The following is a 12,583-nucleotide window of genomic DNA, read 5'->3' as shown; positions in this document are numbered from 1 at the left end:
CAGTAAAAAAGGAAGTTACCGTTTTTCCCGCCTCATCTGCTGTGAGATCGCTGGGCTGATCTGATCTGGCTGCTGATAGCGCTTTAGAGTGGATCATCAATGTGCGCGGTTAGTTAGGGTGACACTGAGTGGTTCCTGGACGTACTCGGCTGTGTTCAGTAAAGGCGAACCGAGTTGTTCCTGTCCGACTAGTCGGACTCCGAGTGGGGCTTGGCTGGGTGGCCGAGCCGTAGCCCCCAAGCGTGTTGAAAACGACTTGGTGAAGAACAAAAATAAGTAGAATGCGACATGTAAAATGCAACAAGATTTATTGAATGGGTAGATAGCTACATAGCTTTCCATTTTCTATGTTTCTACAGATAGAAGCGGTGCAGGTGCTTGATATTCCATGGGTTGGCCATGTCTTTTCAGTGTGGCCTCTGTAGGTGGTAGGTTTCGGGAACCACTATCCCACAGACTACAAAGGGACCTTCCCACGGGGGAAGACAACTTGTGAACACCGGTGGTCGACTGGATTCGTCACAAAACCAGGTCGTCGACATTGAAGTCACGCTCATGGACATTGCGATCATGGTAGCGCCAGAGCTGTTGCTCATATCTCGCATGCTGAGTTGAGGCCGTCAGGCGGTGCTCCTCTGCCAAGTCGATGTCGGTGCATCGAGTCGCTTCGGCTTCGTTCTCGTCGTAGTTCTGGATGCGCATAGCACCAAAAGCTATGTCCGATGGCAAGACTGCTTCAGAACCGTACACCATGAAGAATGGCGAATAACCGGTGGCTCGGTTTTTCTAAGTGCGGAGTCCCCAAACTACTATGGGTAGTTCTTGGAGCAACTTTGCACCATACTTTTTGATCGGGTCAAAAATTCTGTCTTTGAGCCCCTGGAGGATCAAGCCGTTGGCACTTTCAACTTGGCCATTGCACCGGGGGTGTGCCACGGAGGCATAGTAGACGTCGATGTAGCTTTCTTGGCAGTAGTCCCAGAACTCGGAGCCCGTGAATGAAGTAACCAGATCTGTGATAATCCGGTTAGGCACCCCGAATCGGTGTGATATCTCCTCGATGAAATCGGCTGCCTTGGCTGCTGTAGTGGCTGTTACTGGCTTGACTTCGATCCATTTTGTGAACTTTTCAATCGCCACGAATATATGATTGTATCCGCCAACGGCCGTCTTTTGGGGTCCCACCGAGTCGAGTCCCCAGCAGGCGAATGGCCAAGAAGGAGGTATAGTCCGTAAGGCCTGAGCGGGGACGTGCTGCTGCTTGGAGAAGAACTGGCACCCGGGATATCGCCTGACGATGTTTTGGGCATCGGCCATGGCCGTGGGCTAGTAGAAGCCTAATCGAAAGGCTTTCCCCACGAGGGTAGAGGTGCCCGCGTGGTTGCCGCAGATACCCGAATGGATATCGCTAAGGAGTCGGACTCCTTCATCCTGTGTAACGCATTTGCACAGGGTTCCTGAGGAAGCCGAGTGCCTGAACAACTCGGTCCCTATGACGACATAGTTGCTTGACCGGCGAGCAAGCTTCTCATGTTCCTTTACCTTTGGATAGCTTTTATCATTCTTGATGAAATCGATGATTGGGGAGCGCCAGTCGGTGTCGAAAGTTAAGACCTGTTGCCCTATGTCCAGGAACAAGTCGGGTTTTGTAGGAGGCTCCTCTTCCATCTTTACCGTATGGCTGTTGAGAGATTGAACAAACACACCGGGTGGTACGATGGACCGCTTGGATCCAAGCTTGGATAGAACATCGGCTGCCACGTTGTCATCCCTAGGGACGAGGTGAAACTCCTGATCTCCTTATAGTAGGCGTCCATCTTATCCTTGGTGCACTCCCAGTCCTTGTTGACTTGTTGTATGACGACTTTGGGGTCCCCATAGACCAACAGACGCTTGACGCTGAGTGTGACAGCGATCCAAAGACCATGGATGAGAGCTTCGTACTCAGCAGCATTGTTGGTAGCCTTGAAAAGTAGCTGGAGGACGTATTTGAGTTGTTCACCTTTCGGGGAGATGAAGAGGACTCCAGCGCCGGCTCCATCGCGGTTAAGGGCGCCGTTGAAGTACATGATCCAGTGCTCACATCTGGTGTCAGGTGGAGGATCTTGGATCTCGGTCCACTCAGCAATGAAGTCGGCCAACGCCTAAGACTTGATGGTGGACCGCGGCATAAATTCAATCGTAAATGCGCCGAGTTCTACTGACCATTTGACGACTCGGCCGTTGGCGTCCTTGTTGTGTAGGATGTCACCGAGTGGATAGGATAAGGCCACCTTGATCTTGTGAGCCCGGAAGTAGTGCCGGAGCTTTCTTGATGTGATGAGGATAGCGTACAGTAGCTTCTGCACTTGTGGGTAGCGTGCCTTGGATTTGCTGAGTACTTCACTGATGAAGTAGACGGGTCGCTGCACCTTGTAGATGTGATCCGGCTCATTGTGCTCGATGACCAGGACAGTACTCACGACACTGGTAGTGGCGGCAATGTACAGGAGGAGGACTTCCCTGTCTTCTGGTGCCGTTAGGACGGGCGGCGAGGTGAGGAAATCCTTGAGCTCCTAGAATGCTTTGGAAGCATCGTCATTCCACTCGAACTTGTCGGACTTCCAGAGAAGTTTGAAGAAGGGTAGGCCTCTGTCGCCGAGTCGGCTTATGAACCTACTCAAGGCTGCCATTCACCCTGTGAGCTTCATCAGGTCCTTTTTGCTCCTGGAGGCTTCATGAACCTGATTGCGTTGACCTAGGTGGGGTTGGCCTCGATTCCCCGGCTACTGACTATGAAGCTGAGTAGTTTTCCGGAAGGGACACCGAACACACACTTGGTCGGGTTGAGCTTCCATTTAAATTTCCTGAGATTTTCAAATGTCTCGGAGAGGTCCGTAATGAACCGATCATTAAATTTTGTCTTGACGACGACATCATCAAGATAGGCCTCGGCATTGCGCCCAACCTGCCGCTGGAGACATCTCTGAATGGCCTTTTGGTATGTGGCGCCGGCATTCTTGATGCCGAACATCATGGTGTTGTAGCAGTAGGCCCCGAAGGGGGTGATGAAGGACGTCTTCTCCTGATCCGACTCCTTGAGGGCTATCTGGTGGTACCCTGAGTAACAGCCAAGAAAAGAGAGGAGAACGCACCCGGCCATTGAGTCGACAACCTGATCGATGCATGGTAGAGGAAAGGGGAACTTAGGGCAGTATTTGTTGAGGTCGGTATAGTCAACACACATTCTCCATTTACCATTTTTCTTTTTTACAAGGACTGGGTTTGCCAGCCAATCTGGGTGTGCGACTTCTTTGATGAAACCGGCGGCGAGGAACCGAGTTACTTCTACCCTAATAGCCTCCTTTCGATCCTGCGCGAAGAGGTGGAGCCATTGCTTGACGGGTTTCGCCTTCTCGTCAAGATCTAAGGAGTGCTCATCCTCCTCCCTTGGGACTCCGGGCATGTTAGATGGCTTCCATGCGAAGATGTCCCAATTCTCCCGGAGGAGGTGAGCGTGCCTTCCTACACCGAGTCGAGGCTGGCACCGATCACGGCGGTCTTGTGCGGTTCATTGTCCCGGAGGACGATGGTCTTGGTCGCCACGGCTGGCGCGAGCTGCGACTCGGAAGTCGACTCCTTGGCGGGGATCGGCTGCTAGTCCGATGGGAGGTTCTTTGCTGCCTGGATCGTTCCAGGGTGTCGGAGAGTTCGATGTTCTTGGCCTCGCACGCGCAGGAGGTCTGCAGATCTCCATAGACCGAGAGTACCCCCTTTGGAGCTGGCATCTTCAGGAGAAGATACGTGTGGTTGGGGATCGCCATGAACTTGCCGAGGGAGGGTCTTCCCAGGATGGCGTGGTAGGAGGTCTCGAACTCGGCGACCTCGAAGATGACGTACTTGGTGCGGTAGTTGTTGCGGGTGCCGAAAGGTGACTGGCAGAGTGTCCCGGCCGACCAGGGTCGATTCGGCTCCGGGGATGATGCCGTAGAAGGCCTGATCGGATGGGACCAGGGAGGTCATGTCGTAGCCTAAGCTCTCCAATGTGCTGGCGAAGATGATGTTGAGGGCGCTGCCACCGTCGACGAGTACTTTGGCTAGGTGGACCTGGCTCACCACTGGGCTAACCACGAGGGGGTAGGCACCCGGCCTGGGCAGGTGGACCCAATGGTCGCGGCGGTCGAAGGTGATCGGCATCTCCGACCACCGCAGGGGTTAAACCGGGTGTTTGAACACTAGCTTGACTTCGCGATCATCCAGCATGACCTTGCGCCGCCGTATATGAAGTTGACGGCCCTGTCTTCTTCTTGGAAGTTCCCTGGGGAATCTTCCCTCTGCTCGTCGTCGTCCTGCCTAGGCGAGTTGCGCCTCCGTGGGCGCGCCCGGGTGATTCTGGAACCACCCGACCTGTCGCGGTCATCGCGGCTGGGTTGCTTGGGGTCGTCGTCCTTGCTGACGCCATTGGAGAGCGCTCGGCACTCCCGGACGGTGTGGTTTGTGTCCTTGTGCCAAGGACACTTGCCATCCAGGAGCCGATCCAGGTCCGTTTGGTTGAGGGTGGAGCAGAACTGGGACCTTTCGGCGATGGCGACAGTGTTCTCGGGGCCACGCTTGCGGTCCCGGTTCTTGGACGACTCGGCACGGTCGTTCTTCTTCTCGTGGCGAGGTGGGCGATCATCATGTTGGCATTCCGAGTGATTGTCCCGCTGAGGGGGACGCTCGGAGGAGTCATTCTGGGCCTTGTGCCGGCGGTGAGCTCGCTCGTCATCTTCCATGTCGGCGTGCTTGTTGACGACCAACATCATGTCGACCTCAGTCTTGGGGTTGCTCTCGAACATCTTCCTCCATAGTTCGATGTTATGGAGGCCTTCGTTGAAGTGGTAGATGACGTCCCTGTCATCAGCTTCCTTAATAGTATTACGGTTAGCAAAGTACCTCTTGATGTAGTCACGGAGGGACTCGCCCGTTGCTGTTTGATGCTGGCCAGATCCCATCTGGTTTTGGGACCCGGGCATGATGCCTGGTAGTACTGGACGAAGGCATTGCAGAGCTCCTGCCAGCTGTTGATGGAGCCGGCAGGGAGCGCTTCGAGCCAGTTGAGGGCGTGGCGACCCATCATGACCGGAAAGTAGGTAGCCATGATGTCGTTGTCGCCGCGAGCAGCTCGGACGATGATGGAGTAGGTGCGCAGCCACGTCTAGGGGTACAACTCACCGTCGTACTTCTCGATCCCGGTAGGCTTGAAGGTGTCAGGCCACTGGATGGCCCGGAACTGACTATAGAAGGCGGAGAAGTCATCGAGGTCATTGCCGGGTTCGTCGTCGCGGCGGGGTCGTCGTGGACGGTTGTCGCCCCGGCGGCCGCGGTTCTGGTGGTCGGCGTCGGGGACACTGTGGTCCTCGTCGTACTGGCGACGTCGCTCATGCTCGGCGGCGTCGTGTTAGCGGTGACGATTGTTGATGCGCTGACGCAGGTCTTGTTCATTGAACTGGAGACGGAGGTCGTTCTGGTTGACCTCTGCATCGTCACCGTGGGGTCGTGTCGAGTGGTGGCTCGACTGGGCGCGGTAGGCCGAGTTGTCCTCGTGCAGCTGCTGGGCTTGCGTGGCAGCCACATGTAGACGAGCGCGAGCCTTGATGATCTCGGGGGTCTCCTGGAGACCCTCGAGCACCTGGAACACCGCGGTGAGGTTGGCTGACGGTGTGGTGAAGATGTCTTGGCTGTTGTAGTCGAGGACGAAGTCGGCCTTGAGGTTACGGGCCTGGATTGGTGAGTGCCGGTTCCTGGGGTTGCAGCGATCAGCGTTCTCCAGGTCGCGGTCGGCCCGATCAATCGTCTCGACGTTGTGCCTCACGTCGGCGTGGACCTCGTTACGGTGGAGTCGTTGCGCCTTCTCCTCGTCGGTCTCGTTCTCACGAGTGTCGGAGTCGTCGGAGACGACGAAGATCTGGCGATGTTCCGTCGCCGAAGAGCGGTTGGATGGGAGGGTGAACGAGGCGTGTTGGAAGCCAAGTTCCTCTCCCGAAGCCGGGTCAGATCGGATCTAACCTTGGGTAGCCGAGTCAGAGAGCTGCACTTGGATCTGATCCGAGTACGTTGTAGTGGTGTTGCGGAGTCCGAAGGGGACCCGATCCAGATCGTTGCGGAGTCCTGATGCACTCGGCGATGGATCTGCCGACTCGATCTATCTGAGAGATAAGATCGTCAGCAGATCTGATAGGACGACGTGTCGTCCTGGAAGGAGTAAGCGTCGTGTAGTCCACCTCGGGTTCGGGAGCTCGAGGCGTGGCAGATCTCGTAGTGGCCAGATCGGATCCTAGTTGAGACGCTGCCAAGTTCTCGGAGAACACGGTCAGGGTCGTCTCGGTGGTGAAGCGCGAGTTCGCCGAGTCGGATGCACTCAGCGATGGATCTGCCGACGCGATCTATCTAGAAGATCAAATCGTCAGCAGATTTGGCAGGGCGACGGGTCACCCTGGTTGGCGTGGTCGCCACGTCAAAGTTCTCGGATTCGGGAATCCGAGAAGTGGCGGATGCTTGGGGGGTTAGATCGGATCTATCCCCAGCAAAGATGTTGCCTCTGGCGGTGGGAGAGCCGGAGGTGGGGTTCCTATGAACCGTGACCTCCGGGAAGCTCCCGAAGGCGAAGGAGAAGCCGACTGTCGCCTCCATCTGGGCGATGATGCTAGCAGAGAATATGATGCCGGTGTTGGCTGCCATTGAACTCGACATATGAGCCCTGAGCCCCTTACCTGGCGCGCCAACTGTCAGATTGTTATTCCGACCAGTCCACCAGGGGTGTTGTGACACCCCGGCCTACAGATAGGACAGGAGAATTTGAGAATCTCTCAGATGAGGCAGAAGAGTTATGCTATAGTTTCCTTTTTCGGATTTATGTAACACCTATCTGGAGTTAGCAGCAGTGATGCATGGGCAGTGTTGTCTAAATAAGATAGAACCTTAAATAGTGGGGGTTTTCTCTCTTCCTTGACCTTACCAATCTATGCTTCCGCTTTACCCCAGCTCAGATGTCGATAGAACAAAAAGGCCTTCGAGACAGTGCAATGGGTGATGGTATTCACGCAACAATTTCTTTGGAGCAACCGATAACGGTACAAGATCAGTCTTCGCAAACAACATACCACCCGAAGAATGGTGAGGAAGCTTGCTCGTGTTGCCAATTCTATGGCGTTCCTTGTCGTCAAGTTCGTGCGACTGAAGATGAAGCCACAACTAGGAGGAACCAGAGGTTGTTCTCCAGTACAAAGAGAAAGATGTCTCATCAAGAGCAGCTAGCAGAGGATTCCCTTTTCCTTGACTCCCCATCGGTCGATGAGCTACAGACCATCTAGAAGAGAAAGGATCCTGAGTGCTCTAGAGATACACAGGTCAAGAACCAAGCACTCTATGATTATGTTGATGGGTTGACTATTACTATGAATGTGATTCAGCCACGCGGTTGCAAGGAGTCCAAAAAGCAAGCAGCAGAAATAAAGCAAGATGGGATGTTAAGTTCACAGGGAGGTCAACCAAGTAGCGCCATTCACCGCTGCCGCATGTGCTACCAATGTAGGCAAAAAGGTCATTATGTCAAAAGTTGTCCATAGAATCGCTTGTCACAGGTAGTACCAGTCCAGGACCTTTCACCAATCTCGCGTACCAGTGGTGATGAGGCCCACCTTATTTCCGGGAACTGCTCCAAGCAGGGTGCCCAGAATGATCAGGATCAGCAGCAGGTGATACCAGGTGTGCGTAAAGCTTAATCCCATCCTTGTTTCTCTTTGCTAGCCAGTCCAGAATCTCGGGACGAGATTCCTATAAGGGGGTAGGATTTGTAACACCCTAATCTAAATTTCAGCATTTAATAATAAATTTAATTGGCTTTATTTAATTTTCTAGGATTTAATATGCTTAGCCTTGCATTTAATTTAATTTTCTTTCAAAAGGAATTAAATTTTTTCTAAGTTTAAACTTGTTGTTGCATTCATGCTGGTGCATGGTTTTATTTTGTTTGAATGCATAGGAGTTTTGAATTCAAATTTGAATTTGAATTCAATTAGATTTGAGTTAGTTTGAGTCGAGTTAGAAAAGGAGAAGGAAAAGGAAAAGAAACCCACCCGGCAGCCCACCAGAACCCAACCCAGCCCGCGTCCTTCCTCTCTCCACGGCCCACACCAGGAGCCAGCAGCCCAGCCCGCGAACCTCCTTCCCTTTCCCCGGTCGGCCCACTCCAGCACCGGCCCAAGCGCTGCGGCCCAGTCTCTCCTCCACGCACTCAGCGCCAGCGCCGTGCACGGCCCACTCGCCCGCACGCCGCTCCGCCGCGCCCCGCGCTCCGCGCGACGCTCTCGCTGACAGCCCGGGCCCCCGTGCCAGGTCCGTCTCCCCCTTCTTCCCCGCCGTAACGCCCGCTTGCTCACGCAGCTCCGCTCCGCAGCGCCGCGACGCCATAGCAGAGGCCCTGTTCCGCTCGCCGTGGTCCCGATCAGAGCCCACGGATAGCTTTCCCTTGTCGCGCTGATGCTTCCAGTGCAGTTCCCAGCCCTAACCGGGGCCGGTACCGCGTGTTCGCGGCACGCCGGCGACCTAGAGCCTCCCTGCTCCTCCGTAGCCTCACCGCCGTGGCCACTACTGTGTTGTAGCCCGATCCGAGGCCCTGAGTAGCTTTGTAGGGTCACGCACAACATCCCAGTGACAAACACAAGCCAAGTTGGGGCCGTAGTCGCATTAGCGCGACTCGCCGGCGAGCTAGCGCCGCCCTGCACCGCCGCGAGCCCCGACCAAGCCATAACCCTCAGACCAGAGTGCCTAGAGGTGTTCGCCATGTCCCGATGTACATCCCTGACCCAACCCCTATCGGATTAGCCCCGGAGCATCGATTTCGGTGGACTCCGGCGAAGTTCGGCACCGCGCCGCCGCGGAGCTTGGTCACCGGCGACAGCGCCGCCGCCCGCGCGCTCAGCCATCCTGGGCCGCCCGATCCGTGACCAATGTGTAGGATTAGATCTGTGTACCGTTTCACTCCGAGACGCACGATGGCAATCCAACGGCCGAGATGCGAAGATACCGCTTCAGCCCGGCTATTTTGCTAAAGAGCCCCCCAGCTTCCTTGAAATCAACCCGCGGTCCTTCTTAGTTCAAAAGAAATTCCAGTTAGGTCCTGATTTTAGCGTTTTAGCCCCCGAGCTTTCTGGAAATAGCGCCCACAGTCCAGCCCGTGCGTTTTTATGCGCTAGCCCCTAGATCTAACCATTAATTATGTATAGGCCCCTGATTTTTGCAGAAAACCCCTAGGAAGTCTGTTTTTCTTACAGTTTAGCCCCTAGACCTTGTTTTAGCCCTAGATTTCGCGTTCTAGCTCCGTTTTATGTGTTCTTTATGTCCACGCGATCATTGTAATGCGTAGAATAGTTATAACTCAGTTTTGTTTGCTATTTTTATGTAATGACGTACTGTTTCTTAGAGTTTGCTTTTGTTTGCATGTATGTGTATATGCTGGACTTGTTTTGGCGTTTCGATCGTGAGTAGACGTTGATCCATCGGAGGAGTACCAGGAGCCATCTTCAGAGCAATTTGAGCAACAGGAGAACTTTGAGGAAGGCAAGTATAACATGAATAACACCTATCACCTTTAAATACAATTTCATACTGCATTTTAATATTGTATGCCTATAAGGACTTTCCTAGCTACTTTATTACCTTATATATATCCCTTGGGTTGCATTTTGGTTAGTTGTGCTAGGTGCCGTGCTATAACACACTTGGTCCTTTTTAATTAATTTAATTAATGGTATATGCAACTTAATTCTGGGAGTGGCCCGCTTGAGTGGCTCACGTCTCGTTAAAATGAGTTTTTCTAGAAACATGGTTTAGAGGGCCAGCACGGTGCTTAGTGCTGGGTTGGCCACTCTCCCTAAGGACCGGTTCATAGAGCGACAACCTGGGACAACAGCGCTACCACAAGACTGGAATGGGACGGTCTTGGCTTACTAATTAGGTCTTTTTGGTTTGGAGTAACTTACCTGTGGGGCAAGGGTGGTAAGCTTCTATGGCCCTCATACTGAGTGGCCTCGTCTGTGCTTTTGTGTCTTGACGCCCACTAGACCTGCTCCATCGTCGCCGATCCAACCCTCGTGGTTACTCCTTACCAACGAGATTCTTTGTAAAGGCCTCGTAGTGAGTTTGCTAGTCATCTCACCTACGGAAGTGTAATGAACAATTAGTGTAGCTCACGACTTGTGGGTAAAGATGTGCAACCTCTGCAGAGTGTAAAACTGGTATACTAGCCGTCCTCACGGTTATGAGCGGCCCAGATCCTCCTTTTGATTAGTGGGGTTATTCTCCTTTGATTAGGGGGGGTTCCCCGGGTGATTTGGTTTGGTTCTCAGTAGTTCATAATTAATTTTGATTAATTTATATGTAATTGGGTTTATGGTAATTCATCCACTTGTAGTAATTAGCTTTAATAAAATTTTGCCAAGATTAAAAGCTAATGCAGTTGAGTCAGCCAACCTTAAAGCCTCATAGTTTGTGTTATACTTGTTGAGTACAAGTTGTGTACTCACTCTTGCCTGCTCTACTCTTTTCCTCTTGTTCTCTTTGGGGACACCCTACTGCTGCTCAGTTCCCGGCAACGCGGAGGAGTTCACCCGGAGCTACCAGGAGTACGAGGACTTCTAGGCTGTCGTCTCCCAGTCGACGTCCCTGTGGCGCCTAGCTTCAAAGAGAGTTTCATACTTGTTCTACGCTTTCGCATATTTGTATCAGACATTTTGTCATTAATGTAATAAATAACATTTGTACTCGCTTTATTATATCTTTTTACGTGATATGTGCTGTGATATACTGTTCATTCTGTTGTATATACGTGTGACTTGATCCTGGCATGTATATGATTGCTCGGTTCATGTCCTTTCGTAAACCGGGTGTTACAGGTGTAACCGGCGGTAGAGTTTCAAGATGGGGATCTCAGGACCAAGAGCTCGATGGTAACACGAAGACGCAAGGACTTAGACAGGTTCAGGCCGCAATGAGCATAATACCCTACATCCTGTGTTCGGGATTGTATTAGGGTTTGTGGAATGCTGCGAAAAGAGGAGTCTCTGTATGGGTCGGCCTACGTCTCCTTTATATAGACCAGGAGCTGTAGGGGTACAAGGAATGATATGCTCGGGTTGTTTTACAAGGAAGGAGGTCGGTTAAGATCCCTAGATATCTGGGCCTCTAGTTGGAGCCTCTCATCCTAATCCACTGGGGATCCCATCTGCGCACAGCCGAGTCCTGCACGCCGAGTAGTTGTAGCCGAGTCACCGAGTAGGGTAGTCTCCCAGATTCGGGGACCCCACTCAGCAGGGAGGTACATAGATCTACCTCCATCAGTTATATTGCATAAACTTGATGGGATAGCCACTAAGGATTTACCTAGTCTTTTCACCCAAACCTTGGAACACCCGTCATAATTTTGTTGGGTAGAATTGCTTAGATGCTTTATCTTGGGATGGCTTTGGTTATAATCTTTGGAATATTAAACATAAATTTATTTATGATATTAAACTTGTTTTAATTACAAGATCATGTTATTTAATTGGAACATGGAGAACCACCCAAGAAAACCGTACAACCACATTGTCACATGGCTCTGACCTTAGCTGATTAATTAGGCGCGTAGTTAACTGATGGCTTTACCGAAAGGGCAAGGAGGGGGTCGGTGCTGGGGTATAGCCTGGTCCTCTTGGGGTGGCAGCCTTTGCTAAGGTGCTGACAATTAGAGAGGGTTATGGTCCAATCCGCTACTGAAACTCTAGTGGGTTGTTGGTTCTCTACGTGTCTTTGTAAAGGCTTCATAGTGGATCCCTCGCCACTCACCAAAGGAAGTGTTTAAGGACCTTGCAATCCCGGGCGACAAAGGGTAACACGAATTGTGGGGAAAGTGTACAAACTCTGTAGAGTGTAAAACTGATATATCAGCCGTGCTCGCGGTCATGAGCGGCTTGGACCCTAACATGATAATTGAACTTGAAGATTAATTAAATTGTGGTTCATGATTAGTTGTGTTGGTTCTTTTATGATCTTTATGCTTAAGTGGGTTGGTATAAACTTATATCTAGTAAATAGGTGCTTGCTAATAAAATTTGACCTACTAAAATGCTGACTGCTATAAACCTTAGCTTTTCCTTAATGGCCTTGCATCTTCACCCCACTTGCTGAGTACCAACCATAAATGTACTCACCCTTGCCTAACTGCTGTTCAGAAGAGAACAATGAAGTGGAGTACTTCAATGATTATGAGTTCTAGGAGCATTCACCAGTCAATGTTCCTATGGGAGTTTATGAAGATATGCTGAAGACTTCATATAGGTTATCGGTGAAACGTTAAGACCTTCGTGTCTATCTATCGGAGTGTGTAATAAAGTACTTATTTTCTTTTATTTACGTTGTTGAACATTGTCTTTGATATATTCACTGATGACGTCTTCCATATGTGTGAAACTTGATCCTGGCGCACATATGTGATACACTTGGTGTTCTTTTTGAAACCGGGTGTGACAGGGGCTGCAGCGGTGGGAGCTCCGATGGCGGGATGGTGCATGCAGCGGCCGTGGGC

At 51.9% G+C, this 12,583-nt stretch overlaps 1 protein-coding gene across 1 annotated transcript; it reads right to left on the bottom strand.

Annotated features, from left to right (window-relative positions):
• Positions 1-519: 519 nt before the first annotated feature.
• Positions 520-1,317, bottom strand: LOC120684994. The gene is made up of 2 exons (XM_039966846.1): positions 840-1,317; positions 520-731 (listed from the first exon to the last, which is right to left on the bottom strand). The coding sequence occupies exons 1-2, from the start codon at positions 1,315-1,317 to the stop codon at positions 520-522; spliced, it is 690 nt and encodes a 229-aa protein (XP_039822780.1).
• Between the last annotated feature and the right edge of the window lie 11,266 nt (positions 1,318-12,583).

The sequence above is a fragment of the Panicum virgatum genome, chromosome 8N (assembly GCF_016808335.1).
Source record: "Panicum virgatum strain AP13 chromosome 8N, P.virgatum_v5, whole genome shotgun sequence".
In the NCBI taxonomy this organism is placed as follows: domain Eukaryota; kingdom Viridiplantae; phylum Streptophyta; class Magnoliopsida; order Poales; family Poaceae; genus Panicum; species Panicum virgatum.
Note: the sequence above shows the minus strand (reverse complement) of the source record. Positions and strands in the feature narration are given on the sequence as shown.

Excerpts from the sequence above, each read along its gene's own strand:
- LOC120684994 (XM_039966846.1), bottom strand. The coding sequence starts at position 1,317 with ATGGCCGATGCCCAAAACATCGTCAGGCGATATCCCGGGTGCCAGTTC. Across the intron at positions 732-839 it reads TGACCCGATCAAAAAGTATG|TCTTGCCATCGGACATAGCT; the intron begins GTGCAAAGTTGC and ends GTTCTGAAGCAG.